Below are 27419 nucleotides of genomic sequence, written 5' to 3' on the forward strand. Positions count from 1 at the left end.
TGGTGTTGATATTCTCCGGTAGTAGACTGATTGTGTCATCCCAGCAAGGACGCACTGAGATTATCAGTAGAGCAGCTACATAACTGACAATCACTGTAAACATGATTGAATTACCGACTGGGTGGGGCCAATTAATAATCAGTTATTATATTAAAAATGGCTAAATCTTCTCTCCGACCCATGGCAAAATGTATTGAATTGCAGCAAACTTGCTTTAAAACGTCAAAATGTTCTCTATGCCCCATTGGAAAATGTGCAGAATTGTAGTAAATGAACTTTAAAACATAAATTGTTTATTTTAGCTGTCATGAGGGGGGCTGCTAAAATGTTTTTCTGTCAAGGTTGGAAGTGTATGGATGTGGGTAGGCAGACACACAGCCACTGTGGCCCCTCATGACGAGTTCTGTTTTTTTTGTGTGTCCCACCCCATCAATGTTGCCCATCCCTTGATCTAAATTAATCTAGCGTACTTAAAAACAATAGGACCTTTAAGATTATAAATAACAAATCAAATGAACCAGTCCTCTGAGTTTTGAATACCGAAAGTGCGCATGCGCTGAGATGCTTCTAACACGAATTCTCCTCCAACTCAGTTGCTGCAGTACTGTAGCAGTGTGGAGAGGGTAACCGGAAGGGACTAGGCTATATTGTCTCGGAAATAACACTCGATAATTTTTTTATATATAAAACAGAGGCAATCCATCGTTTATTGACCGTTTGGGCATTATAACATTCTTAACCATCTACGGTCATCATTTTGAACAACCCAAAGCCAACCATGTCGACCAAGGAGGAGACACCCGCCGCTGACGGAGACAAGCCGCAGACGTCCTCCTGGAAAGATTCTATCTACAACCCACGAACAGGAGAGTTTATTGGCCGAACCGCTAAAAGCTGGGGTAAGAAACAGGTTTGTGACGAGATCTGATCGGGTTTGCATATTTATACAATTATATTTCCCATTGATGTGACAATTCATAGCCATACAAAGTCTCATTGACCGGCTTTAATCGTTGATCAATGTGAATGCAGCCTTGGATGCAAATGTGTATATTAATTTTGAATATTCAATAAATAGCCTATGTTTTTTAAAAGTAGGCCTACATAACGGAGACGTTTGTTCGTTGTGAGCAATAATGGCAACAGCCAATCAAAGTTGGTGTAATGGGATCGGAATGTTTTTTTCCCCTCTGTAGGGACCTTCCCCGTTATAACCAAATATTCCTTACGGTCACTGATCTACTGAATTTATTTCACATATCAACTGCAATGGCTATAGCCTCGAATACATGGTTTCCTTATGTCCCCGGACTTAGAATATTGTAATAAAAAATGTAAACTGTGTCCATTCATATATATATTTTTTCTCTCAATGTTTCCCACACATGGCTCGAAATAGGCTTTTTTGCCCAGTTATTTGCGAGTTATTAACTATTAGGTAACTAGTGTAGGGGATTGCACTTTTAAAAACGATTTGGCATTTTTAAAAATGACGGAGCCTAACAGGCCGAATTTAGGCTGCGTTAACCAGGTCAGTAGGCTAATATGTATCGGAATAAATCGCAATGGATTTAATTTAAATTGGGATTACAGCATACTAGATATATCCAAATAATTATCGGCCTGTAGCCTTACCAACACTTCCCCAATTTCGTCCCCCATTAAACTGTTCTTAGAATAACCTATAATGCACCTTGTATATCCTCTTGAGAAGCAGTCTTGCACGAAGCTGGCAAGGGATATGGGGCATGCATACACTGTTTCATCCTGTCATATCACCCTTCTTATTTTATTCATAGTAGGTATAGGCAGATTTTGTGTGGCTTAATTCTACAATTGACTATTGGCATTGAATGACATACTTGTTCCAGGCATTGATCTCATCCAGGTTCGTTTGAAACTATGTTGCAAAAAATGTTGATAGGTTATGGTTAGTGACACTTTGTTTCTCCAATACAGTAATAGAGCGAAGCATTTTCTCGGCCACTACTCACGTGCAGTCAGCAAGCTATAATTTATTTAGCATCTGTAGAGTTCTACCTCCTATCCTCCTAAAATTCTCGATATCAAATCAATTCTCTCTCATTGGGCACAGCAGGCACACAATTTGTAGCCTCTGTCCAATGATAAATAGTGGGGGTTTTCTCTCTACGCCGGTCTTGAGTTGCAGGGAGCATAAATCCATTTTTGATTTGAGAGAAATTCTGAGCACATATATACACTTGGTTTTAAAGCAGAAGATTGTGTGTGCATGTGCTGGAGGGCATCTGTGTGTAATTGTGCAAGTTAACTGTGGCATAATTGTGCTCTGATTCCTTCCCAACACATGCCCTTGAATATGATTTATACTCTAGTAGGTTACAAACATGGGAAAATGGTAGGCTTACTGATTTATTTATTTTTATTTTACTAGGCAAGTCAGTTAAGAACAAATTCTTATTTTCAATGACAGCCTAGGAACAGTGGGTTAATTGCCTGTTCAGGGGCAGAATGACATATTTGTACCTTGTCAGCTCAGGGATTCGAACTTGCAACCTTTCGGTTACTAGTCCAACGCTCTAACCACTAGGCTACCCTGCCGCCCCACTGATGCCGTGGGGGAGGTAGAGCTAGGCAACTCCTATGGTCTTATACCAGGTGTCCGGCATTGAGGTATAGAAGCAAAGACACTAGGCTTCAGTCAACACGTGTCATCCAGGACCTCTATACAAGGTGGTGTCAGAAGAAGGCCTAAAGAATTGTCAAATACTCCAGCCACCCAAGCCGTAGACTGTTCTCTATGCTACCACATTGCAAACGGCATCAGTGCAACAAGCCTGGAACCCCACAGGACCCTGAACAGCTTCTACCCACAAGCCATAACACTGCAAAACAAGACTGCAATATAGCTAATCAAATTGCTACCTGGACTGCCTGCATTGATCCTTTTTTCCTCTCTTGCACTGACACACACGTTGTTGCTAATTTCTATTATCTATCCTGTTGCCTAGTCACTTTACCTCTATGAACATACAGTTGAAGTCAGAAGTTTACATACACCTTAGTCAACTACATTTAAACTCCGTTTTCACATTTCCCGACATTTAATCCTTGTAAAAAATCCAAGTCTTAGGGCAGTTAGGATCACCACTTTATTTTAAGAATGTGAAATATCAGAATAATAGTAAAGTGTTTTATTTGGTAGCATTGCCTTTAAATGGTTTAACTTGGGTCAAACGTTTTGGGTAGCCTTCCACAAGCTCCCCACAGCAAGTTGGGTGAATTTTGGCCCATTCCTCTTGACAGAGCTAGTGTAACTGAGTCAGGTTTTTAGGCCTCCTTGCTCGCACACGCTTTTTCAGTTCTGCCCATGTAATGGATGTGAAACAGCTAGCTTAGTTAGCGGTGGTGCGCGCTAAATAGCGTTTCAATCGGTGACGTCACTTGCTCTGAGACCTTGAAGTACTAGTTCCCCTTGCTCTGCTTTTGTGGAGCGATGGGTAACGATGCTTCGAGGGGTGACTGTTGTTGATGTGTGCAGAGGGTCCCTGGTTCGCGCCCGGGTATGGGCGAGGGGACGGTCTAAAGTTATGCTGTTACACCCACAACTTTTCTATAGGATTGAGGTCAGGGCTTTGTGATGGCCACTCCAATACCTTGACTTGTTGTCTTTAACCTCTTGCTCCTACCTGGCACGCAGGCGTCCCATCTAGAGATCTGGAAATGCAAATGCGCTACGCTAAATGCTAATAGTATTAGTTAAAACTCAAACGTTCATTAAAATACACATGCAGGGTATTGAATTAAAGCTACACTCGTTGTGAATCCAGGCAACAAGTCAGATTTTTAAAATGCTTTTCGGCGAAAGCATGGGAAGCTATTATCTGATAGCATGTAACACTCCAAAAGACCCGCAGGGGACGTAAACAAAATAATTAGCATAGTCGGCGCTACACAAACCGCACAATAAAATATAAAACATTCATTACCTTTGACCATCTTCTTTGTTGGCACTCCTAGATGTCCCATAATCACTATTGGGTCTTTTTTTTTTATTAAATCGGTCCATATATAGCCTAGATATCGATCTATGAAGACTGTGTGATAAACGAAAAAAATAGCATTTCATAATGTAACGTCATTTTTTTTAATTAAAAAAGTCGACGATAAACTTTCACAAAACACTTCGAAATACTTTTGTAATGCAACTTTAGGTATTAGTACACGTTAATAAGCGATAAAATTCATCAGGAGGCGATGTAAATTCTATAGGTGTCCGTCTGGAAAAAATGTCAGGAGAAATCTCAACCAAAACATCCGGTCGGAGACCAGAGGGAATCGGTTCCCTTGATTCGGTTTGACCAAAAATCAAAGCCGAAGCAAATGACAAGACTCTAGACATCGTGTGGAAGCTGTAGGTACTGCAACCTCGGCCTCATTTAATTCGGTTCACCTTGAACAATTCCTGGAAGTGGCGCATGGATATTTATTTCCATTTTCAGTGATCAGATTTTCCTGCACTTTTCGATGAAACGCACGTTCTGTTATAGTCACAGCAGTGATTTAACCAGTTTTATAAACGTCTGAGTGTGTTCTATCCACACATACTAATCATATGCATATACTATATTCCTGGCATGAGCAGCAGGGCGCTGAAATGTTGCACGATTTTTAACAGAATGTTCGAAAAAGTAGGGGGTAGGAGTAACAGGTTAAGCCATTTTGCCACAACTTTGGAAGTATGCTTGAGGTCATTGTCCATTTGGAAGACCCATTTGCGACCAAGCTTTAACTTCCTGACTGTTGTCTTGAGATGTTGCTTCAATACATCTACATAATTTTCCCATCTCATGATCCCATCTATTTATTGAAGTGCACCATTCGCTCCTGCAACAAAGCACCCCCACAACATGATGCTACCACCGCCGTGCTTCACGGTTGGGATGGTATTCTTCAGCTTGCAAGCGTTCATGTTTTTCCTCCAAACATAACGATGGTCATTATGGCCAAACCATTCTATTTTTGTTTCATGAGACCAGAGGACATTTCTCCAAAAAGTACAATCTTTGTCCCCATGTGCAGTTGCAAACCGTAGTCTGGCTTTATCATGGCAGTTTTGGAGCAGTGGCTTCTTCCTTGCTGAATGGCCTTTCAGGTTATGTCGATATAGGGCTCGTTTTACTGTGGATATAGATACTTTTGTACCTGTTTCCTCCAGCATCTTCACAAGGTCCTTTGCTGTTGTTCTGGGATTGATTTGCACTTTTCACACCAAAGTACGTTCATCTCTAGGAGACAGAACACATCTCCTTCCTGAGCGGTATGATGGCTGTGTGGTCCCATGGTGTTTATGCTTGCATACTATTGTTTGTACAGATGAATGTGGTACCTTTTTTTTAGGCGTTTTGAAACAGCTCCCAAGGATGACCCAGACTTGTGGAGGTCTACAAAAAACAAATCTGAGGTCTTGGCTGATTTCTTTTGATTTTCCCATGATGTCAGGCAAAGATGCACTGAGTTTGAAGATAGGCCTTGAAATACATCCACAGGTACACCTCCAATTGACTCAAATTATGTCAATTAGCCTACCAGAAGCTTCTAAAGCCATGACATAATTTTCTGGAATTTTCCAAGCTGTTTAAAAGCACAGTCAACTTAGTGTATGTAAACATCTGACCCACTGAAATTGTGATACAGTGAATTATAAGTGAAATACTCTCTGTAAACAATTGTTGGAAGAATTACTTGTGTCATGCACAAAGTAGATGTCTAAACCGACTTGCCAGAACTATAGTTTGTTAACATGAAATTTGTGGAGTGGTTGAAAAACGAGTTTTAATGACTCCAACCTAAGTGTATGTAAACTTCTGACTTCAACTGTAAGTATCAAAAGTAAATGTAATTTCTAAAATATACTAAGTACAAGTATAAATTATTTCACATTCATTATACTAAGCAAACCAGACGGCACAATTTTTTAAAATGTAAAATTTACGGATAGCCAGGTGCACACTCCAACACTCAGACATAATTTACAAACAAAGCATTTGTGTTTAGTGAGTTTGCCAGATAAGAGGCAGTAGAGATGACCAGAGATCTTGATGTGTGTGAATTGGACCATTGTCCTGTCCTGCTAAGCATTTGAAATGTAAATGAGTACTTTTGGGTGTCAGGGAAAATGTATGGAGTAAAAAAGTACATTCTTTTCTTTAGATATGTAGTGGAATAAAAGTTGTCAAATATAAATTGTAAAGTACAGATACCCCAAAAAACTACTTAAGTAGTACTTTAAAGTATTTTTACTGAAGTACTTTACACCACTGATGGTGAGAGGGATTGTTATTGAAGAGAGAAAAGGATTGGACTCAAGTTAAAGGAATACTTTGGTATTTTGTCATTGCCTTTTTATCTACTTCCCCAGAGTCAGATAAACTTGTGGATACCATTTGTATGTATCTGTGTCCAGTATTAAGTTAGAGGTAGTTTTGCGAGCCAACGCTAACTAGCATTAGCACAGTGACGAAGTGTATGGGTATCTGCTAGCATGGTAGTAGATATCCATGAAGGAAGTTAGAGGTAATGCTAGCAGATACCCATAGACTTCCAGTCATTGCGCTAATGCTAGTTATTTTGGGATCATTGCCAAAATCCCAAAGTAGGCATTTATTATCCAGGTTTTGGCCGTCTTGCTCTCTCTCAATCTGCACAACTCTGGTTTATGTCCCTATGGATTAGGGCCTACACTCAATCCAGACCTCGGAAGATCCACGTTATAGTGCTATTGAAATGTAAAGCTAATTTCCAATTGAGCCGACATATGCAGCATCAAAGATACAGAACTCTCCCTTCTAACAATGGGAATTAATTAAGATTAAGATCACTTTGTTTGTCAATTGTATACAAGGTCCAACCAAATTTAGACTTCTGCTTTAAACCAACCCCTCTGAAAGAAATGTCAGAAAAGGTGGAAGGCAGGTGGGAGGAGCCTGGAGCAGGCGAAAACATTTCAGCCAATGAGATTGCAGATATGCATGTTAACAGGATCAAGTCTAATATAAAATAATTTGTCTCAGTGTGTCCACTTAATATCAGTACATGCGCAACAATCTAAGCATTACGAAACTTCTATTCGCCCAAATAGGTTTTACGTAGCAAATTAGCCATTGATTTTTATGTTGACCGCCATACGACATATCCATACAACAAACCTCGCTTTCCCCAGCCTTTGCGGGGACAAGACATTGCCTTTTAAAACGTGCATAGCGGGCAAAACGCAATGGGACTAAATCGAGCCCTATAGGCCAGCCTTGGGTCGGTAAATTGGCTGCTAATTGTTACTTCTTTTCTCCAGCTATCCATCATGCTTATCACTGACAAACACACACATGCACACACAACAAAAGTATTTATTTAAATTCTTATTTTCTGTGTATTTCAGTATTTGGCCAAATATTTGGAACTATTTTCAAAATACTTATTTCTAAATGTATTATTTCAAATAAACCTAGGACCAAACAGACAATGCATTGAGTAAATATTTGTTGTTGAAAAATACATTCAAATACATGCCAATACTTTAAAAGTGTATTTCCAAATACATTCCAATATTCTCCTGTTTGTATTTTCAAAGACGAAATATCCAAATAGTTACTTTGAAATGTCTTGAAAGTAATTTTTAAATACCCTAAATCGTATTTGAACACAGGTCTGAGACACACACCTTAAACACACACAATTGGTCAACACAAACATATATGCTGAGGCCAGTGTGTGTCTGGATACCTCAAAGGGCCATACTGTGACATTGACAAATGCCATGTGCATAAATGAGTGCAAAGGGGTCCCTCAGAAAATAATAATTGAGAGATTTCAGTACGAACTGAGTATGGCCATGATCAAAAGTAGTGCACTACATAGGGAATAGGGTGCCATTTGGAACGGAAGTTAGTGGGAATAAAAATTATGTTTTTCTCTCAATAGGAGCAGCCATGTGGCAGTGATACCGCTCTTTCACGTAGCCAACAATGACCAAGTTCTGAGGCTTTATCAATGAAATACGCTGTTCCTTTTATGCTTTGGTGAGTTAAAGGCATAAAATGCCCCTTGCAGGTCTTTGCCTTGTGCTTCCCTATAAACAAATATGACGGCATTATCTTAGCATGCTTTTAGAGACCAGGCTGTTTCCAGATGGTAGATTGGTCAGGTTTAGGTGCTCACTTGGAGGAAGATCGATAGGTTGCGCCTTAAATGACACCCTATTCCCTCTACAGTTTATTAGGTACACCACCACTTTCATGAGAATGGTTAGCTCCTACTGACAGTGAGTCATGTGGGCGTGGCTTGCTATATAAAGCAAGCAGACAGGCATCGAGCCATTCAGCAATTGTTCGATTGAACGTTAGAATGGGCAAAATGAGTGACTTAAGCGACTTTGAGTGTGATATGATTGTCGGTACCAGGCATCAAATCTATGAGTTTGACACCTCTGATTAAAAAAACAAACAAAAAAACAAATCTTCTGTCCCAGTGATCATTGGAGTCTTAGAGAGAGATGCGCTTTCCATGTCAATATTAAGGTTTTGCGAGGGAGCTAGAGGAGACATGGGGACATCTCGATGGTCTAAAGTGACTTACCTGCCTTGTCTCCTCTCCTATATCTACACCAGTGGAGGCTGGTGACTAACATTTTTGGGAGACCCACGGTGGGAGACCCACGGTATAGGTGCGAACCACATAAAGACGACAAAGTGCTTTAAAAAATCGTCAAACAAATGATTTTAAACAAAAACATTTAGTAAAAATATTATGGTGATTGGGAATGAGAGGGCTACTTACAGTGTTGGGAAGGGATCACAGCAGTGATTTGAATTAGGGTATGACTTGAGGTGTTCAGAGGCTTGACTTCATTGCAGGACAAGGGCTGAGGTGTTCAGTTTTATATCACACATTTTAGATGTGTAAATCTTTTGGACATCAGAGCAATCTTGAGGGATTTCTATTCGAGTCTGAAAAGGATATTCATATGAAAGGTTAGCTATACAAAACATTGCAGAGAGCCTATCCAACTGATAAAATATAAACTATTGGAACCAATACTTAAAAAGAACTGATATTGGCATAAGATGGAGGAAATATTGGAATATAGCATGTACGCTTAATCCCTTATAAACTAATGAATAGAATGTATTATACAAGAGACAAAATTCCCAAATTCTACAGCACAGCAGCAGTCATGTCTTAAGTGTAAAACTAACAATGACTCAATAATCCATGCCTTCTGGAAATGTTATAAAGTCCAAAATGTATGGTTAATCAAATTATATTTGAGATTCTTCAAAGTCGCCAACCGTTGCACACTCTTGGCATTCTCTCAACCAGCTTCACCTGGAATGCTTTTCCAATAGTCTTGAACGAGTTCCCACATATGCTGAGCACTTGTTGGGAAGAACACATGTGGAGCTCATCCATTCACCTACTCTTTTGTGTCTCACAAATAAAAAACGGCAGTTGGAACCAAAAAGATCAAATTTGGACTCATCAGACCAAAGGACAGATTTCCACGGGTCTAATGTCCATTGCTCGTGTTTCTTGGCCCAAGAAAGTCTCTTCTTCTTATTGGTATCCTTTAGTAGTGGTTTATTTTCTGCAATTCAACCATGAAGGCCTGATTCACGCAATCTCCTCTGAACAGTTGATGTTGAGATGTTTCTGTTTCTTGAACTCTGAAGCATTTATTTGGGCTGCAATTTCTGAGGCTGGTAACTCTAATGAACTTTATCCTCTACAACAGGGGTAAATCTGGGTCTTCCTTTCCTGTGGAGGTCTGAATGAGAGCCAGTTTCATCATAGTGCTTCATGATTTTTGCGGCTGCACTTGAAGAAACTTACAAAGTTCTTAAGGTTCCGTGTTGACTGACCTTCATGCCTTAAAGTAATGATGGACTGTAATTTCTCTTTGCTTATTTGAGCTGTTCTTGCCATAATATGGACTTGGTCTGTTACCAAATAGGTCTGTCTTTGGTATACCACCCCTTTTTTATTTATTTCACCTTTATTTAACCAGGTAGGCTAGTTGAGAACAAGTTCTCATTTGCAACTGCGACCTGGCCAAGACAAAGCAAAGCAGTGTGACACAAACAACAACAGTTACACATGGAGTAAACAATAAACAAGCCAATAACACAAACAAATCAATGACACAGTAGAAAAAAGAAAGTATATATACAGTGTGTGCAAAAGGCATGAGGTAGGCAATAATAGGCCATAGGAGTGAATAGTTAGTGGGGCAAAAAAGTATTTAGTCAGCCACGAATTGTGCAAGTTCTCCCACTTAAAAAGATGAGGGGCCTGTAATTTTCATCATAGGTACACTTCAACTATGACAGACAAAATGAGGAATCCAGAAAATCACATTGTAGTATTTTTAATGAATTTATTTGCAAATGGTGGAAAATAAGTATTTGGTCAATAACAAAAGTTTATCTCAATACTTTGTCATTGCCAACAAAGGGTATATAACAAAGGTCAAATGTTGTCTAAGTCTTCACAAGGTTTTCACACACTGTTGCTGGTATTTTGGCCCATTCTTCCATGCAGATCTCCTCTAGAGCAGTGATGTTTTGGGGCTGTTGCTGGGCAACACGGCCTTTCAACTGCCTCCAAAGAGGGGTTGAGATCTGGAGACTGGCTAGGCAACTCCAGGACCTTGAAATGCTTCTTGAGAAGCCACTCCTTCGTTGCCCGGGCGGTGTGTTTGGGATCATTGTTATGCTGAAAGACCCAGCCACGTTTCATCTTCAATGCCCTTGCTGATCTCACGATACATGGCCCCATTCATTCTTTCCTTTACACGGATCAGTCGTCCTGGTCCCTTTGCAGAAAAACAGCCCCAAAGCATGATGTTTCCACCCCCATGCTTCACAGTAGGTATGGTGTTCTTTGGATGCAACTCAGCATTCTTTGTCCTCCAAACACGACGAGTTGAGTTTTTACCAAAAAGTTATATTTTGGTTTCATCTGACCATATGCCATTCTCCCAATCTTCTTCTGGGTCATCCAAATGCTCTCGAGCGAACTTCAGACGGGCCTGGACATGTACTGGCTTACGCAGGGGGACACGTCTGGCACTGCAGGATTTGAGTCCCTGGCGGGGTAGTGTGTTACTGATGGTAGGCTTTGTTACTTTGGTCCCAGCTCTCTGCAGGTCATTCACTAGGTCCCCCCGTGTGGTTCTGGGATTTTTGCTCACCGTTCTTGTGATCATTTTGACCCCACAGGGTAAGATCTTGCGTGGAGCCCCAGATCGAGGGAGATTATCAGTGGTCTTGTAGGTCTTCCATTTCCTAATAATTGCTCCCACAGTTGATTTCTTCAAACCAAGCTGCTTACCTATTGCAGATTGTCTTCCAAGCCTGGTGCAGGTCTACAATTTTGTTTCTGGTGTCCTTTGACAGCTCTTTGGTCTTGCTTGTTTGTAGGTGACCAAATACTTACTTTTTTCTAATTTTGTCTGTCATAGCTGAAGTGTACCTATGATGCAAATGATAGGCCTCTTTCATCGTTTTAAGTGGGAGAACTTGCACAATTGGTGGCTGACTAAATACTTTTTTGCCCCACTGTACAATTAAGCAGATTAACACTGGAGTGATAAATGAGCAGATGATGATGTGCAAGTAGAGATACTGGTGTGCAAAAGAGCAGAAAAGTAAATAAAAATAAAAACAGTATGGGGATTAGGTAGATTGGGTGGGCTATTTTATAGATGGACTATGTACAGCTGCAGCGATCGGTTAGCTGCTCAGATAGTTGATGTTTAAAGTTGGCGAGGGAAATAAGTCTCCAACTTAAGCGATTTTTGCAATTCATTCCAGTCACTGGCAGCAGAGAACTGGAAGGAAAGGCGGCCAAATGAGGTCTTTGCTTTGGGGATGATCAGTGAGATATACCTGCTGGAACGTGTGCTATGGGTGGGTGTTGTTATCGTGACCAGTGAACTGCGATAAGGCGGGGCTTTACCTAGCATAGACCTATAGATGACCTGGAGCCAGTGGGTCTGGCGACGAATATGTCGCAAGGGCCAGCCGTAAGGTGATTTGGTAACAAAACGGATGGCACTGTGATAGACTACATCCAGTTTACTGAGTAGATTGTTGGAAGCTATTTTGTAGATGACATCGCTGAAGTCGAGGATCGGTAGGATAGTCAGCTTTACTAGGGTAAGTTTGGCGGCGTGAGTGAAGGAGGCTTTGTTGCGAAATAGAAAGCTGATTTTTGATTGGAGATGTTTAATATGAGTCCTAGAGGAGAGTTTACAGTCTAGCCAGACACCTAGGTATTTATAGTTGTCCACATATTCTAGGTCGGAACCGTCCAGAGTGGTGATGCTAGATGGGCGGGTGGGTGCGGGCAGCGAACGGTTGAAAAGCTTGCATTTGGTTTTACTAACGTTTAAGAGCAGTTGAAGGCCATGGAAGGAGTGTTGTATGGCTTTGAAGCTCGTTTGGAGGTTAGTTAGCACAGTGTCCAAGGAAGGGCCAGAAGTATACAGAATGGTGTCTTCTGCGTAGAGGTGCATCAGGGAATCGCCCGCAGCAAGAGCGACATCATTGATATATACAGAGAAGAGTCGGCCCGAGAATTGAACCCTGTGGTATCCCCATAGAGACTGCCAGAGGTCCGGACAACATGCCCTCCGATTTGACACACTGAACTGTCTGCAAAGTAGTTGGTGAACCTGGCGAGACAGTCATTAGAAAAAGCAAGGCTATTGAGTCTGCCGATAAGAATACGATGATTGACAGAGTGGAAAGCCTTAGCCAGGTCGATGAAGACTGCTGTCTTTTATCGATGGCGGTTATGATATCTTTTAGTACCTTGAGTGTGGCTGAGGTGCACCCGTGACCGGCTCGGAAGCCGAATTGCACAGCGGAGAAGGTACGGTGGGATTCGAAATGTACAGTGATCTGTTTATTAACTTGGCTTTCGAAGATTTTAGATTTTAGGCAGGGCAGGATAGGAAGTGTACAAGTAGCTTATACAGTATGTCTACCTGACATATGTTGGAAGACAAGTTTGGGGGGAAAAAAATAGGATACAAATTCTTACAAAAATTCAGCCCCCGATTTGCACATTTTCTGTAGAATGACCAGGATAGGTCTAACAATTTGGGTCTAGGGTGTCACTCCCTTTGAAGAGGGGGATGACCGCGGCAGCTTTCCAATCTTTAGTGATCTCGGACGATACGAAAGAGAGGTTGAACAGGCTGGTAGGGTTAGGGGTTAGGGTTGCAACAATGGCGGCGGATAGTTTTAGAAAGAGAGGGTCCAGATTGTTTAGCCCAGCTGATTTGTACGGGTCCAGGTTTTGCAGCTCTTTCAGAACATCTGCTGTCTGGATTTGGGTGAAGGAGAAGCTGGGGAGGCTTGGGTGAGTAGATGCGGGAGGGGAGAGCTGTTGGCTGGGGTTGGAGGAGCCAGGAGGAAGGCATGGCCAGCCATTGAGAAATGCTTATTGAAATTTTCCATTATCATGGATTTATCAGTGGTGACCGTGTTACCTAGTCTCAGTGCAGTGGCCAGCTGGGAGGAGGTGCTCTTGTTCTCCATGGACTCTACAGTGTCCCAAAATGTTTTGTAGTTAGAGCTACAGGATGCGAATTTCTGCTTGAAAAAGCTAGCCTTTGCTTTCCTGACTGACTGCGTGTATTGGTTTGTGACTTCCCTGAACAGTTGCATATCGTGGGTAATATTCGATGCTATTGCAGTCCGCCACAGGATGTTTTTGTGCTGGTCAAGGGCAGTTAGGTCTGGAGTGAACCAAGGGCTATATCTGTTCTTAGTTCTGCATTTTTTGAACCGCTCATGCTTATCTAAGATGGTGAGGAAATTACTTTTAAAGAATGACCAGGCATCCTCGACTGAAGAGATGAGGTCAATATCCTTCCAGGATACCCGGGCCAGGTCGACTAGAAAGGCCTGCTCGCAGAAGTCTTTTAGGGAGCGTTTGACAGTGATGAGGGGTGGTTGTTTGACCACGGATACAGGCAATGAGGCGGTGATCGCTGAGATCCTGAATGAAAACAGCGGAGGTGTATTTGGAGGGCAAGTTGGTCGGGATAATGTCTGAGGGTGTCCATGTTAACGGATTTAGGGTTGTACCTAGTGGGTTCCTTGATGATTTGTGTGAGATTGAGGGCATCTAGCTTAGATTGTAGGACTGCCGGGGTGTTAAGCATATCCCAGTTTAGGTCACCTAACAGAACGAACTCTGACGCTAGATAGGGGGCGATCAATTCACAAATGGTGTCCAGGGCACAGCTGGGAGCGGAGGGGGTTCGATAGCAGGCGGCAACAGTGAGAGACTTATTTCTGGAGATGTTCATTTTTAAAATGATAAGTTCAAACTGTTTGGGTATAGACCTGGAAAGTATGACAGAACTTTGCAGGCTAACTCCTTCCCCTTTGGCAGTTCTGTCTTGATGGAAAATGTTGTAGCTGGGTATGGAAATCTCAGAATTGTTGGTGGACTTCCTAAACCAGGATTCTGAAACGGCAAGGACATCAGGATTGGCGACGTGTGCTAAAGCAGTGAGTTAAACAAACTTATGAGGCTTCTGATGTTGACATGCATGAAACCAAGTCTTTTTCGATCACAGAAGACAACAAATGAGGGTGCCTGGGTTTACTGCCACATCACCCAAGGAACAGAGTAGGATGAGGGTACGGCTAAAGGCTATCAAAACTGGTCGCCTAGAGCACTGTGGACAAAGAATAAAAGGAGCAGATTTCTGTGCGTGGTAGAATAGATTCAGGGCATAATGTGCAGACAGGGGTATGGTGGGGTGCGGGTACAGTGGAGGTAAGCCCAGGCACTGAGTGATGATAAGAGAGGTTGTATCTCTGGCTAAGCTGGTTATAATGGGTGAGGTCACCGCATGTGTGGGAGGTGGGTCAAAGGAGGTATCAGAGGTATAACGAGTGGAACTAGGGGCTCCGCAGTAAACAAAAACAATGATAACTAACCTAACCAGTAAACAAGGCATATTGACATATGAGAGAGACATACAGCGAGGCATAAAGTAATCACGGGTGTTGATTTGGAGAGCTATCTAAGACAACAACGGGTGAGACAACAACAGCTAATCAGCTAAAACAACAACAGGTAAAATGGCGATGACTGGGCAGAAAGGGTTGGTTAACTACATACAGAGCTTGAGTTTGCGGCTGGGGACGACAGATAAAAAATAATAATAAACAAAACGAAAAAATAAATAAACAATGGAGTACCGTGATTAATGGACAGTCCAGCGGGCATCAGCTATGTTGCCAAGTGATCATAGAGTCCAGGGGACAGCAATATATGGGACAGGGAAGCCGCGGAGTAGTCGCTACCATGCTATCACGCGGGCGACGCGGCATTTAAAGTTGGTAGCCCGGGGCTAGTAGAAGCGTCTGCTCCGATGTCCGGTGGAGGCCGGTTGAAGGCACAGCGGATGGAGTATTCGTCGGCAGACCTGTCGTGGTGGTGCGGCAGGGTGCCGGGGCGACTATGGATCCAAGCCAGATGGCAAAAGAGGTATTGTAGTTGTAGTAATTTAGTTCTCTCCGGGAGATGCGCCTGGCTCACGGCTAACTGGTGCTAGCTTCGGGGCAGGGGCGTTAGCCACTATAGCTACTCCGTAGCATCGGTGATCCGGTGCCAAGGTCCAGAGCTTACGGCAAGGATCCGGTGAAGTAGTGTGTTCTAGCCGTGTTTGGGTGGAGTCCGGGTGAACAACTGAGTAGGCTGGGAGGTGGGCCTCAGGGATAGTTTCGGGACTGGGTAACTTGGTGGGTGTTAACTAGCTGTGAAGATCAGGAGAATGGTCCAGGGATTACGGCAGGAATCCAGCGTTGTAGTTGAGAAACAGTCCGTCACTGGTATGTTGGCGAGAAATATCCAAGCTAAAAAAAGGGCTGGTACCTGTGCAGAAGGTAAAGGCTGCTAGCAATGGCTAAATAGCTTGTAGCTAATTAGCTGGGTAGCTTCTGCAGGCTAGGTGGTTCTTGCTATAAGGTTTTTAAAAATTAAATAATAGCGGTTCCGTATCACATTGGGTGAGGCAGGTTACCGGAAGGTATAATTCAACTAAAATGGAGAAGAGATTGAAAATAAAATTGAAATGTATACAAAAAAAGAGAGGACGAACAAAACATGTCTGCACTGCTACGCCATCTTGGAGAAGAAGAAAAAAAAGAAAAGGACCTTGTCCTACCTTGTCACAACACGACTAATTGGCTCAAACGCATTAAGGAAAGAAATTCCACAAATGAACTTTTAACAAGGCACACCTGTTAATTGAAATGCATTCCAGGTGACTACCTCATGAAGCTGGTTGAGAGAATGCCAAAAGTGTGCAAAGCTGTCATCAAGGCGGCTACTTTGAAGAATATAAAATATAATTTGTTTAACACTTTTTTTGGTTACTACATGATTCCATAGGTATTTCATAGTTTTGATGTATTAACTATTATTCTACAATGTAGAAACTTTTGACTGGTACTGTAGGTTTGGTCAGGTGTGATGTAGTTGATGTTTTCTTGATGTTGTTTGTATGTTTTGTATTGTTTAAATAAACAAATGATTGTGTATGTGATTGACAGAACATTGACAGGGCTAGTCACAGTGCTTGGAGAGGAAACTTTCAATGTACCAGTGGACGAGGGCACATGAGACATGGCTTCAGTTCATGAAAGAAGAGTTGACACTGACAGTGGAGTGGTGGTCATCACCTCTAAATCAGGGATCAGGAGGGTACTTAACTGTCAATACAAATCGCAGATACATTCCATTACAGCAACGCCATCATAGGTTTGAGCAACAAGTTTCATCTTGAAGTTAGACTCCGACATCTCTGATTTAACCAAGTGGAACATAGACTGTGTATCTCATCCACTTCACATATCAAAGTAGCCCAAGAAACACCCTGATCATCGCTTACGTGCCGTTTTGTCGAAGGTACTACGCTGCGTACATTTTGTTTAAGCCCATTTGGCTACTCATTTGTTGTCATTAAATGTCCTTAATAATAAAAGGAAAATACTTTGTGTTCGCACAATAGTGTAGGCTATCATACACAATTGCACACAGTAGCCTCGACTCAGTTTCCATTCCGAAGTACAGAAACATATGAAAACATTAACTTGATGCTTTCTCTGTTAAATCTTCTAGACCCTGCTGTAAATCAAGCAGACAATGGCAGATAATCCATTTAAATATAGGGGTATTGAATTGGATCTAACGTTGATCACAACTGTCTTCACTGGTGCAACAAATGAGAAATCAAAATATTCTGGACATTCTTCCGAACATCGTCATTGTTTTCCCGCACTGGCTGTTTTTGCGTGGTGTGCTATGGGCCTATCACAACAGCTGTTTGTCAGAAAAATATTTCCTGGATCAGATGATGATGGTTGACAACATCACTAGGCCTAACTAAACAGCTGGATACCAAATGCGCACGGAAGAAGTAGGTCTATTAGCCTATGTGTATCCCATTGCAGAACCATGCATGTAAGGGGACTCTTTCGGTTAGAACCATTCAATTTTGCACTTGCATACATTTTAGATTTGTGTCCAATGAAAACAGTTTTTCACGGGGTAACCTGAATTATCAATATGAACATTTGATAAAGCGGTACTGCCGTTAGTAACGCACCATCACACACAGTGCCTTCAGAAGTATTCATACCTCTTGACCTTTTCGACATCTTTTGTTACAACTTGAATTTAAAATTGATTACATTGAGATTTTGTGTTATAGTACTGGCTTACACACAATACAGATAATGTCAAAGTGGAATTATGTTTTTTTTTTTATGTTTACAAATGAGTAAAAAATTAAATGTCTTGAGTCAATACATATTCAAACCTTTTGCTATTTGCAAGCCTAAACATTTGCTTAGTTGCATGAACTCACTCTGTCTGCAATAATAGTGTTTAACATGATTTTTGTACCCCACACAGAATCTTATCTTTAAGGTCCCTCAGTCAAGCAGTGAATTTCAAACACAGATTCAACCACTTAGACCAGGGAGGTTTTCCAATGCCTCACTAATAAGGGCACCTATTGGTATATGCCTAGGTGGATAAAACAAAAAGAAGCATACATTGAATATCCTTTTGAGCATGGTGAAGTTATCAATTACACTTTGGATGGTGTATCAATACACCCAGTCACAACAAAGATCCAGGCCTCCTTCCTCACACAGTTGCCGGATTTGAAGGAAACAGCTCAGGGATTTCACCATGAGGTCAATGGTGACTTTGAAACAATTGGAGTTTAATGGCTGTGATAGAAGAACACTGGATGGATCAACAACATTGTAGTTACTCCAGAATACTAACCTAAATGAAAGAGTGAAAAGAAGGAAACATGCACAGAATACAAATATTCCAAAACATGCATCCTGTTTGCAATAAGGAACAAAAACCCTGCAAAAAAAAACATGGCAAAGAACTGAATGTCCTGAATACAAAGTGTTATTTTTGGAGCAAACACAACACATCGCTGAGTACCATTCTATATGCCAGCAGGCATCTTTCTCATGTCGGGGCGGCAGGGTAGCCTAGTGGTTAGAGAGTTGGACTAGTAACCGAAAGGTTGCAAGTTCATATCCCCGAGCTGACAAGGTACAAATCTGTCAGTTAACCCACTAGGCCGTCATTGAAAATAAGAATTTGTTCTTAACTGACTTGCCTAGTTAAATAAAGTTAGTTATTAGTCATGTGAGAGGTTCGACTCGGTCTAAAAAACATTGATCCTGCTGTTCTGCTGTTCTGATTGGATAGAGCTGATAATTTCCTTGCATGTTTTCGGAATGATAATTTAGATTACTGCTGCCTGCTACTATGATAAATCACATGGCAAGGGCATTTGTTAACAAGCTGTCAATGTGGATATCTAACAAGCGGAGCAAGGGTATGGAAAAACATGAAACGCTGCGCATTCTGACTGAGTGACAGCAAACGTGGCTGCCTGCTGCAAATTGAGGACACAGAGAGACACTCACACACCCCTGCACGTTGCTCCTAATCTTTTTTGCAGTGAGAAGGTGCAGGGAAGTATTTTGCACACACATATTTAAGCATATTAAAACACATCTGTTTTTTTAGACCATGAGTATCATCTGATCCGACTATCAACCCTCAATTTACATATACGAGTATGGCCATGTCGACACACTCCTAGTATTTTCATTCGTCGTTATGATTCTTATTTTATCACACATGCACAGCATGCAGATATGAGCCTAGTTTAACCAGAAAATATGTCAGAGCAAGAGCTGCTGTTGCAGTGAAACGGGATTTTATAAACCTAACCAGTGCGCAACAAATCTAAATGAAATCACAAGTTAACTTTTTTTGATATCCTCGATTAAAAATTGCTATTATTATTTCTCAACTGGTAATTGAAGTGCATATAACGGTGGGCAGACTTGAGCACATCGCATACCACATTTTTTGTACGTAGTTTATGGCTACTGAATGTATGAATTTGGGATCTATCATCCCACAACTGTCCCAGAGTTTGTTTGGAATAGATTATCTTTCTTGCACCTAATTGCAACCTGACCAATAGAATAGGATGATGTTTCTGCCATGGGGAATAGTATATTGATATAGACTAGGGGTGTTACTCATTCCACGGATGGCCGAGTGTGTGTGGGTTTATGGTTTTTACTTTCAATTAGGACCTAGACAACCAGGTGAGGGGAGTTCCTTACTAATTAGTGACCTTAATTAATTAATCAAGTACAAGGGTGGAGCGAAAACCCACAGACATTCGGCCCTCCGTGGAATCAGTTTGACACGTGCTAGACATTTTTTATATAACTTGTTGGATGAGAAACTACATGTGGACAGTTATTCAAACCTATTCAAATGCACCAATGTTCAATATAATCCACATTATAGAGGAATAGCTGATAGGCACTGGAGAGGCCAAGTACATCATTGCACATGAAAGAACAGTGAAGACACTCAGCTCAAAAAGCTACCCTATTGATCTTGTTTAGGGACAATACAATTATTCTATGTAGACTAGCCTATAACACCACGATCCAATGAGTAATTGTATTATAGTTTTCAATTCAGTTCAATTCTACTCTAGGCTGTAAACTGCCGTGACAACGTCATTTGAATAATGGGGCAAAACCCTGTTATTTGAACTTTTAATTCCATTTGGATCAGTTGTGGGTCTTCTCTCAAAAGATTAAAGAAAGGCACAGTAGCATGAGAGTCTGGCTGTATTTTTTTTACTTCTGATGCTGATGCACTGTCCGTTGCCCATCATCATTCTCCGAAGTCATCCCGTGCTCCTAAATATGTGTCATTTAACCTTTTTAAATGTATGTATTGTGTTGCATAAACACAACTAGTCACAATGTTTTAATCTGATTAGGCTACTTCAAAAGTCTCCTGTAGGCTACCTGTGCATGTTCAAACTGCGTTCAAACTGCGCAATGGCCATTTGATTATTGGAAATGCAAAACACAAATGTTTAATGACATTCGGAGATTGTCAAACCAAGCCTTTGATGTTAAGTAGGGAGGGATGTATATTCTCTTTGTCGAGATTGACATACTTGATTGTTGTGATGAAAACGCAAACCGTGATGATAAGCGCTTCAAGTAGGCAATCAGTATGCGTTGCTTATTGGTTGAGTGTTGTGCATTGGCACCAAAACCTGTTTGTGGAAATTCGTTGCATACATTTAATTTAATAAGAAATATTGAATAAAAATGTGAAAATCTGATTTCCCCCTAGCTGATTGTCTGCAGCCGACTCTGATCGCAGTGTATTGGGACAGGCAGGGAGAAGGCGGTGGCCCGTTCCTGTAGGTTCATGCTCTACAACATCCGCAGAGTACGACCCTGCCTCACACAGGAAGCGGCGCAGGTCCTAATCCAGGCACTTGTCATCTCCCGTCTGGATTACTGCAACTCGCTGTTGGCTGGGCTCCCTGCCTGTGCCATTAAACCCCTACAACTCATCCAGAACGCTGCAGCCCGTCTGGTGTTCAACCTTCCCAAGTTCTCTCACGTCACCCTGCTCCTCCGCTCTCTCCACTGGCTTCCAGTTGAAGCTCGCATCCGCTACAAGACCATGGTGCTTGCCTACGGAGCTGTGAGGGGAACGGCACCTCAGTACCTCCAGGCTCTGATCAGGCCCTACACCCAAACAAGGGCACTGCGTTCATCCACCTCTGGCCTGCTCGCCTCCCTACCACTGAGGAAGTACAGTTCCCGCTCAGCCCAGTCAAAACTGTTCGCTGCTCTGGCCCCCAATGGTGGAACAAACTCCCTCACGACGCCAGGACAGCGGAGTCAATCACCACCTTCCGGAGACACCTGAAACCCCACCTCTTTAAGGAATACCTAGGATAGGATAAAGTAATCCTTCTCACCCCCCCCCCCTTAAAAGATTTAGATGCACTATTGTAAAGTGGCTGTTCCACTGGATGTCATAAGGTGAATGCACCAATTTGTAAGTCGCTCTGGATAAGAGCGTCTGCTAAATGACTTAAATGTAATGTAAATGTAAATGAGAATGAGCTTGTGACTGTCTTGGAATGGATTAGGTTTGAAGGTTAAAGGGGAAGGGCTGATTTGGGTCACGGGCCTGGTATGCACATGGAAATAAATGACCTATGATGCATGAACCGGGCTGGTGTGTGAGAGACTTGGTGTGTGTAATTGCATATTTGTGTTCCTCTATGTGTATGTTGACATGGGTGCGTGGAAAAGTAAGGACAGCACCAAGGCCTGTGGTGAGACCATTCACTCATTAGTGTCACTTTACAGAAGTTAAAAAACTTTCCCAAAGAGCTGTCTGATTTGCCCACCACGTGTTCTTGTCATCCCTTGGGCTCTGAAATGTACACCTCCACACCCCTGGTCCCCACCTCCTCTGGGACACATTCACACAACTCACCCCTAGTCCACACACACACCTGATCCTCACTCCTCCTGACACACACACACCCCACCCCTAGTCTTGGGACACCCACCATACCTCTCGTCCCCAGCCCCTCTGACCCTCTCCTTTGGGTATTAATAACCCCCATGACCCACAACTGAAGAGGGTCACAGCCACACAAAGGTATGTGGTTGACAAGGTTCAGTTACAGGCGACCAAGTAAAACACGTGAACAGTGGAAAAGATGAGTGGAAGGGTCTGGACCCATTGGATTAATTAAAGACATAAAAAATGCACTCATTTACACTTTTGACATGTATTAAGACTCTGTGTTGTCTGTTCACACTGCTATGCTTTATCTTGGCCAGGTCGCAGTTGCAAATGAGAACTTGTTCTCAACTAGCCTACCTGGTTAAATAAAGGTGAAATAAAAAATAAATAAAAAAATGAAATGTCAGACAAATTACAGATAGCCCATCTGACATCTCTGTGGTCCATCAATGTAAAAGGCTCTATCTGTTTTTGACAAAAATACAAATAGTCTGTCTGAAGTAATGTGGCCTAAGGATGGCAGTAGAATTGAATATTTTCCCTGTATTTTACAATTGTTCCATCCTGAGAATAAATCACTTTTCTCCCAGGTAACACGTTATTTCTTGCCTAAACCGGTGTCATTGAAAAGCATTATAGAGCATATAAATATGTATAGATTTGATTTAGAGCTTTGAACAGCATGAAAATTCAAACCTGATGCTACCTGAGCCTGATGAGACATGTATTAAATACATTTTATGAGCCCTACATTAATGACATTTAATGAGCCCAAGCCCCAAAAAGCCCAAATGATTGTGCCATTATCCAATATATATGATATAGGCTACTGCACATTCCGCACAATAGAAAAACATAAAAACCCGTAGAGGTATCTAGCTATATGCTCTCTTGGGTAAATAAATGGAACTAGCTCCAGTAGGTTAATCGTATTGAGTGTGAACTGTATTACTGTATTGTATTTAATGGACTGGGAATTAGGCACATCTTTCAAACCATTATAAATCAGAAGAGAATATGTGATTCTGGTGCAGCACATGCGGCCTACAAGTATATGCTAGCAATTTTAATTTGAAAATATAATAGGGCCTATTGGTATAATTAGTAGGTTGACGCATACTGAATATACAGTACCTTTGATAATATTTCCCCTAATGTTATTAACCTAGCTCCTCTTACTCTCTCTTGTTGTTTTATGACTTTCTTGCTTTCAACAGGTAAATTAAATAAGTTCCATTGTCCCTATCTTCATCCTAATGACATCCTTGAATAATATAGGACTAGAATTAGATACAGAAGGCTTTCACTTCTCTTCATAAAGATTGATGGGTTATGGGCCTGAATAAATAACTGCTACAGCCTTCCTGCATCGCAAGTTTGCTTTTGTTTCAATCTAGCTGTGAGTTCTATTCACTGCTGTATTCATCGAAAAAGAGCTTGCAACCCTCTTCAACTAGTCTATTGGTATAAGAAATGTAAAAAAAAAAAAAGATGTCCGTCAAGCTATTCTAGTCTATTTTTTTTGCATGGGACTCCAAGAGCTAAGGAGCGTTTTTTTTACAGAGGCCAGCGGAGCACAGGTGCTTGCGTATTGCACAAGAGACAGAGGCTATAAGTTAGAAGCTTATTATGCATAACCCATATTAATTAGCTAAATGTAAGCCTAATACCGAATTGAATTAATTACCTGAAAGATGTAGGCTAGGACATCTATATATTGGGGTATTTATCAATCTAGGACAGGATTATTTATTTTGGATGCAATTTTAATGAAGTTGACGGAGAGAGAGAACTGGTGAGAGAGTGCTCGCAGATGCACTGATTTGAAGCCACAAAAAAGCCAGATGTAATGGGTAAATTAAACACACGTTCTGTCTTAGAGAGAGCTGAGAGAGCATAGGCTATGCTGCAGCAAATACAGGCCATGATAAGATGATAGGTCTACATGCATTGTGAACTAAGCTCTATACTGAGATGGGCTGTCTGTCTCCATCGTGAGCAACGATTCATCATGCAGAGGCCGTAGAGAAGCCTGATTTAGACATAATAGTCTAATAGTCCAGACTCATTTAACATTTGGATTTCACGCAGTGCTGTTCCTGAAATGAATTTTACGTTTCTCGCACTTATTTATCCCGGGGAAAGGGTGTGGTTTTGGGCGGTAATTCTCGGTAATCGGGTTCCCGCCATTCAACCGTAGAAGGCAGTGATTAATGAATGAGTGCAGTAGTGCTCCCAAAGTCATATGGTGTTTAATGGGGAGTCGGGATATAGGAGACTGTGTAAAAGAGTTGGGAGGTGAGGAGAGGCTGTCATGGTGAGGGGAGCAGGATTATGTGTGAGAGAGTAGGGGGGTGAGGAGGAGAGACTGGGAGCGGAGGAAGTTGATTGAGAGTGGTGTAGTTTGCTGCAAGGTGAATAAGTGTGAGTGTAGTGGAGAGGAGTGGGAAAACTGAGACAGGGACTGAGGGAATAGTCGGAGAGCATACTTTGAGGTCATGGTATTAGATGAAGGGAGGTTTTGTTGTACCTTTATTTAATCCAGGGAGTCCTTTCTCCCAAAGTGTGCACTTGTTCACTTCCCTTAAAAAGAACGGATCTGGTATAAGAAATGTGTTGGAAACTCTGTCTATCCTATGATTACACCAATCCAATGTGTGCACAATACAGTCTTAGGGCGAAAGAACATGTTATTTAGACACAGGGAATGAACTGTGCAGTATGCGGGTAGGATTCGATAAGGCTAGTGGGAGTACTGACCAGAAGAAATGGACAAGACAGAAGTGCTGCCGTTGCAGTGTTCAATTAATGTGAATGGCAGTGAGTGTAGGAGGAGAGTGTGGGATAGAGCTGTGGACAGAACTGCTGGAATTTGAGTAGCTAAAAGGGATACCTTGCAATCACAGTGTGCAGGAGCTTCTTGTCTTTAAAGGTCCATAAGTAGGTCATGGGTGTTTTTCCCGATTGCATGGCCTGACCAGGAAAAAATCAAATCAAGTTGATTTTAAGTGTAGTCTCAACACTTTACAAAATGAGGCAATTGCAAACACAGCTGGTCACAAAACACACCTGGCCCTAACCATGAGAACAACATACTCCCATGCGGAAAGCTAGAAAGTGGGTAAGGTTAGGTTTAGGTTAAAGGCATACTAGTGATTTGGTTAGATAACGGTTCAGGTAAGAAGAGAATGGAGGCACCGCCATCAGAATCGCTAATGAATTTGAACCTCCCTTCGTCCTCTGATCCTTGCCTCCTCCATCCACTCCACTGCAGATTGATGGTTGATTGAGCCAAGCCCAGGATTGATGCTTGAACAACTGCAGAGCCGACGCTAGTCAACAGCAGCCCAGAGAGCAGAGCTGTGTCCGAAAAGGCACCCTATTCCTTTTATATACACTGCTCAAAAAAATAAAGGGAACACTAAAATAACACATCCTAGATCTAAATGAATGAAATATTCTTATTAAATACTTTTTTCTTTACATAGTTGAATGTGCTGACAAAATCACACAAAAATGATCAATGGAAATTAAATTTATCAACCCATGGAGGTCTGGATTTGGAGTCACACTCAAAATGGAACACCACACTACAGGCTGATCCAACTTTGATGTAATGTCCTTAAAACAAGTCAAAATGAGGCTCAGTAGTGTGTGTGGCCTCCACGTGCCTATATGACTTCCCTACAACGCCTGGGTATGCTCCTGATGAGGTGGCGGATGATCTCCTGAGGGATCTCCTCCCAGACCTGGACTAAAGCATCCGCCAACTCCTGGACAGTCTGTGGTGCAGACTGGTGGATGGAGCGAGACATGATGTCCCAGATGTGCTCAATTGGATTAAGGTCTAGGGAACGGAATACTTTCGCAAGGCACTGTATATGTACAGTGCCTTGAGAAAGTATTCGGTCCCCTTGAACTTTGCGACCTTTTGCCACATTTCAGGCTTCAAACATAAAGATATAAAACTATTTTTACATACATACATACATGAATACTTTCGCAAGGCACTGTATGTATGTATGTATGTATGTATGTATGTATGTATGTATGTATGTATGTATGTATGTATGTATGTATGTATGTATGTATGTAGTTGAGTGTGCCTTTAATCAGCTTGGAAAATTCCAGAAAATGTTGCGGCTTTCGAAGCTTCTGAGCTAGTTGACATCATTTGAGTCAATTGGAGGTGTACCTGTGGATGTGTTTGAAGGCCTACCTTCAAACTCAGTGCCTCTTTGCTTGACATCATGGGGAAATCAGCCAAGACCTCAGAAAAAAATTGAAGACCTCCACAAGTCTTGTACATCCTTGGTAGCAATTTCCAAACGCCTGAAGGTACCACGTTCATCTGTACAAACAATAGTACAAACACCATGGGACCATGCAGCCGTCATACCGCTCAGGAAAGATGCTGGTCTGTCTCCTGGAGATGAACGTACTTTGTTGGAAACGGGTACAAAATTACTTATATCCACAGTAAAACGAGTCCTATATCGACATAACCTGAAAGGCCGATCAGCAAGGAATAAGCCACTGCTCCAAAACCGCCATAACTCCAGACTACGGTTTTCAACTGCACATGGGGAAAAAGATCATACTTTTTGGAGAACTGTCCTCTGGTCTGATGAAACAAAAATAGAACTGTTTGGCCATAATGACCATCGTTATGTTTGGAGGGAAAAGGAGGTGGCTTGCAAGCCAAAGAACACCACACCAACCGTGAAGCACGGGGATGGCAGCATCATGTTGTGGGGGTGCTTTACTGCAGGAGGGACTGGTGCACTACACCAAATAGATTACATCATTTGCTAGGGAAATTATGTGGATATATTGAAGCAACATATCAAGACATCAGTAAGGATGTTAAAGGTCACAAATGGATCTTCTAAATGTACAATGACCCCAAGCATGCTTCCAAAGTTGTTGCAAAATGGCATAAGGACAAGAAGTCAAGGTATTGGAGTGGCCATCACAAGCTCTGACCTCAACCTATAGTGAATTTGTGGGCAGAACTGAAAAAGCGTGTGCGAGCAAGGTGGCCTACAAACCTGACGACCAATGGCTTTCCATTGGAAATGGCTTTCTAATGCTTGCTTTTTGGGGGGGTGTGACTGGCTACATAACAACAATGCTCCATGAGGATGTGTTGGAGTGTCAATTCCAGTTTAAGCATCAAAAGTGGTCCAATTGATTTCTGGCATTTTGTTAAGACATTAAAAAAAGAGTTCTGATTTAATCAGATTGGATTCTACATTAATTTTACATGACCCAGCCATCTAAAGCTGTGTGTGTGCGCGTGCGTTCATGCATGCGTGCATTTGTCAGTCTTGCACTAACGCTGTGGTATATGATGGATGTGATAATGTGTGTGTGTGTGTGTGTGTGTGTGTGTGTGTGTGTGTGTGTGTGTGTGTGTGTGTGTGTGTGTG

General features: G+C 41.9%; 1 protein-coding gene across 1 annotated transcript in view; it reads left to right on the plus strand.

Moving 5' to 3' along the window:
• Positions 1-571: 571 nt before the first annotated feature.
• The window catches only part of LOC118397008 (sodium/potassium-transporting ATPase subunit beta-3-like), a 40915-nt gene continuing 14067 nt past the window's right edge, over positions 572-27419 (plus strand). Inside the window, exon 1 of the mRNA XM_035791387.2 lies at positions 572-899. Within this exon, the coding sequence (XP_035647280.1) occupies positions 779-899 (121 nt within the window). The 5' untranslated portion in view covers positions 572-778. The remainder of the gene's footprint in view (positions 900-27419) is intronic.

The sequence above is a fragment of the Oncorhynchus keta genome, chromosome 18, assembly GCF_023373465.1.
Source record: "Oncorhynchus keta strain PuntledgeMale-10-30-2019 chromosome 18, Oket_V2, whole genome shotgun sequence".
Lineage (NCBI taxonomy): Eukaryota > Metazoa > Chordata > Actinopteri > Salmoniformes > Salmonidae > Oncorhynchus > Oncorhynchus keta.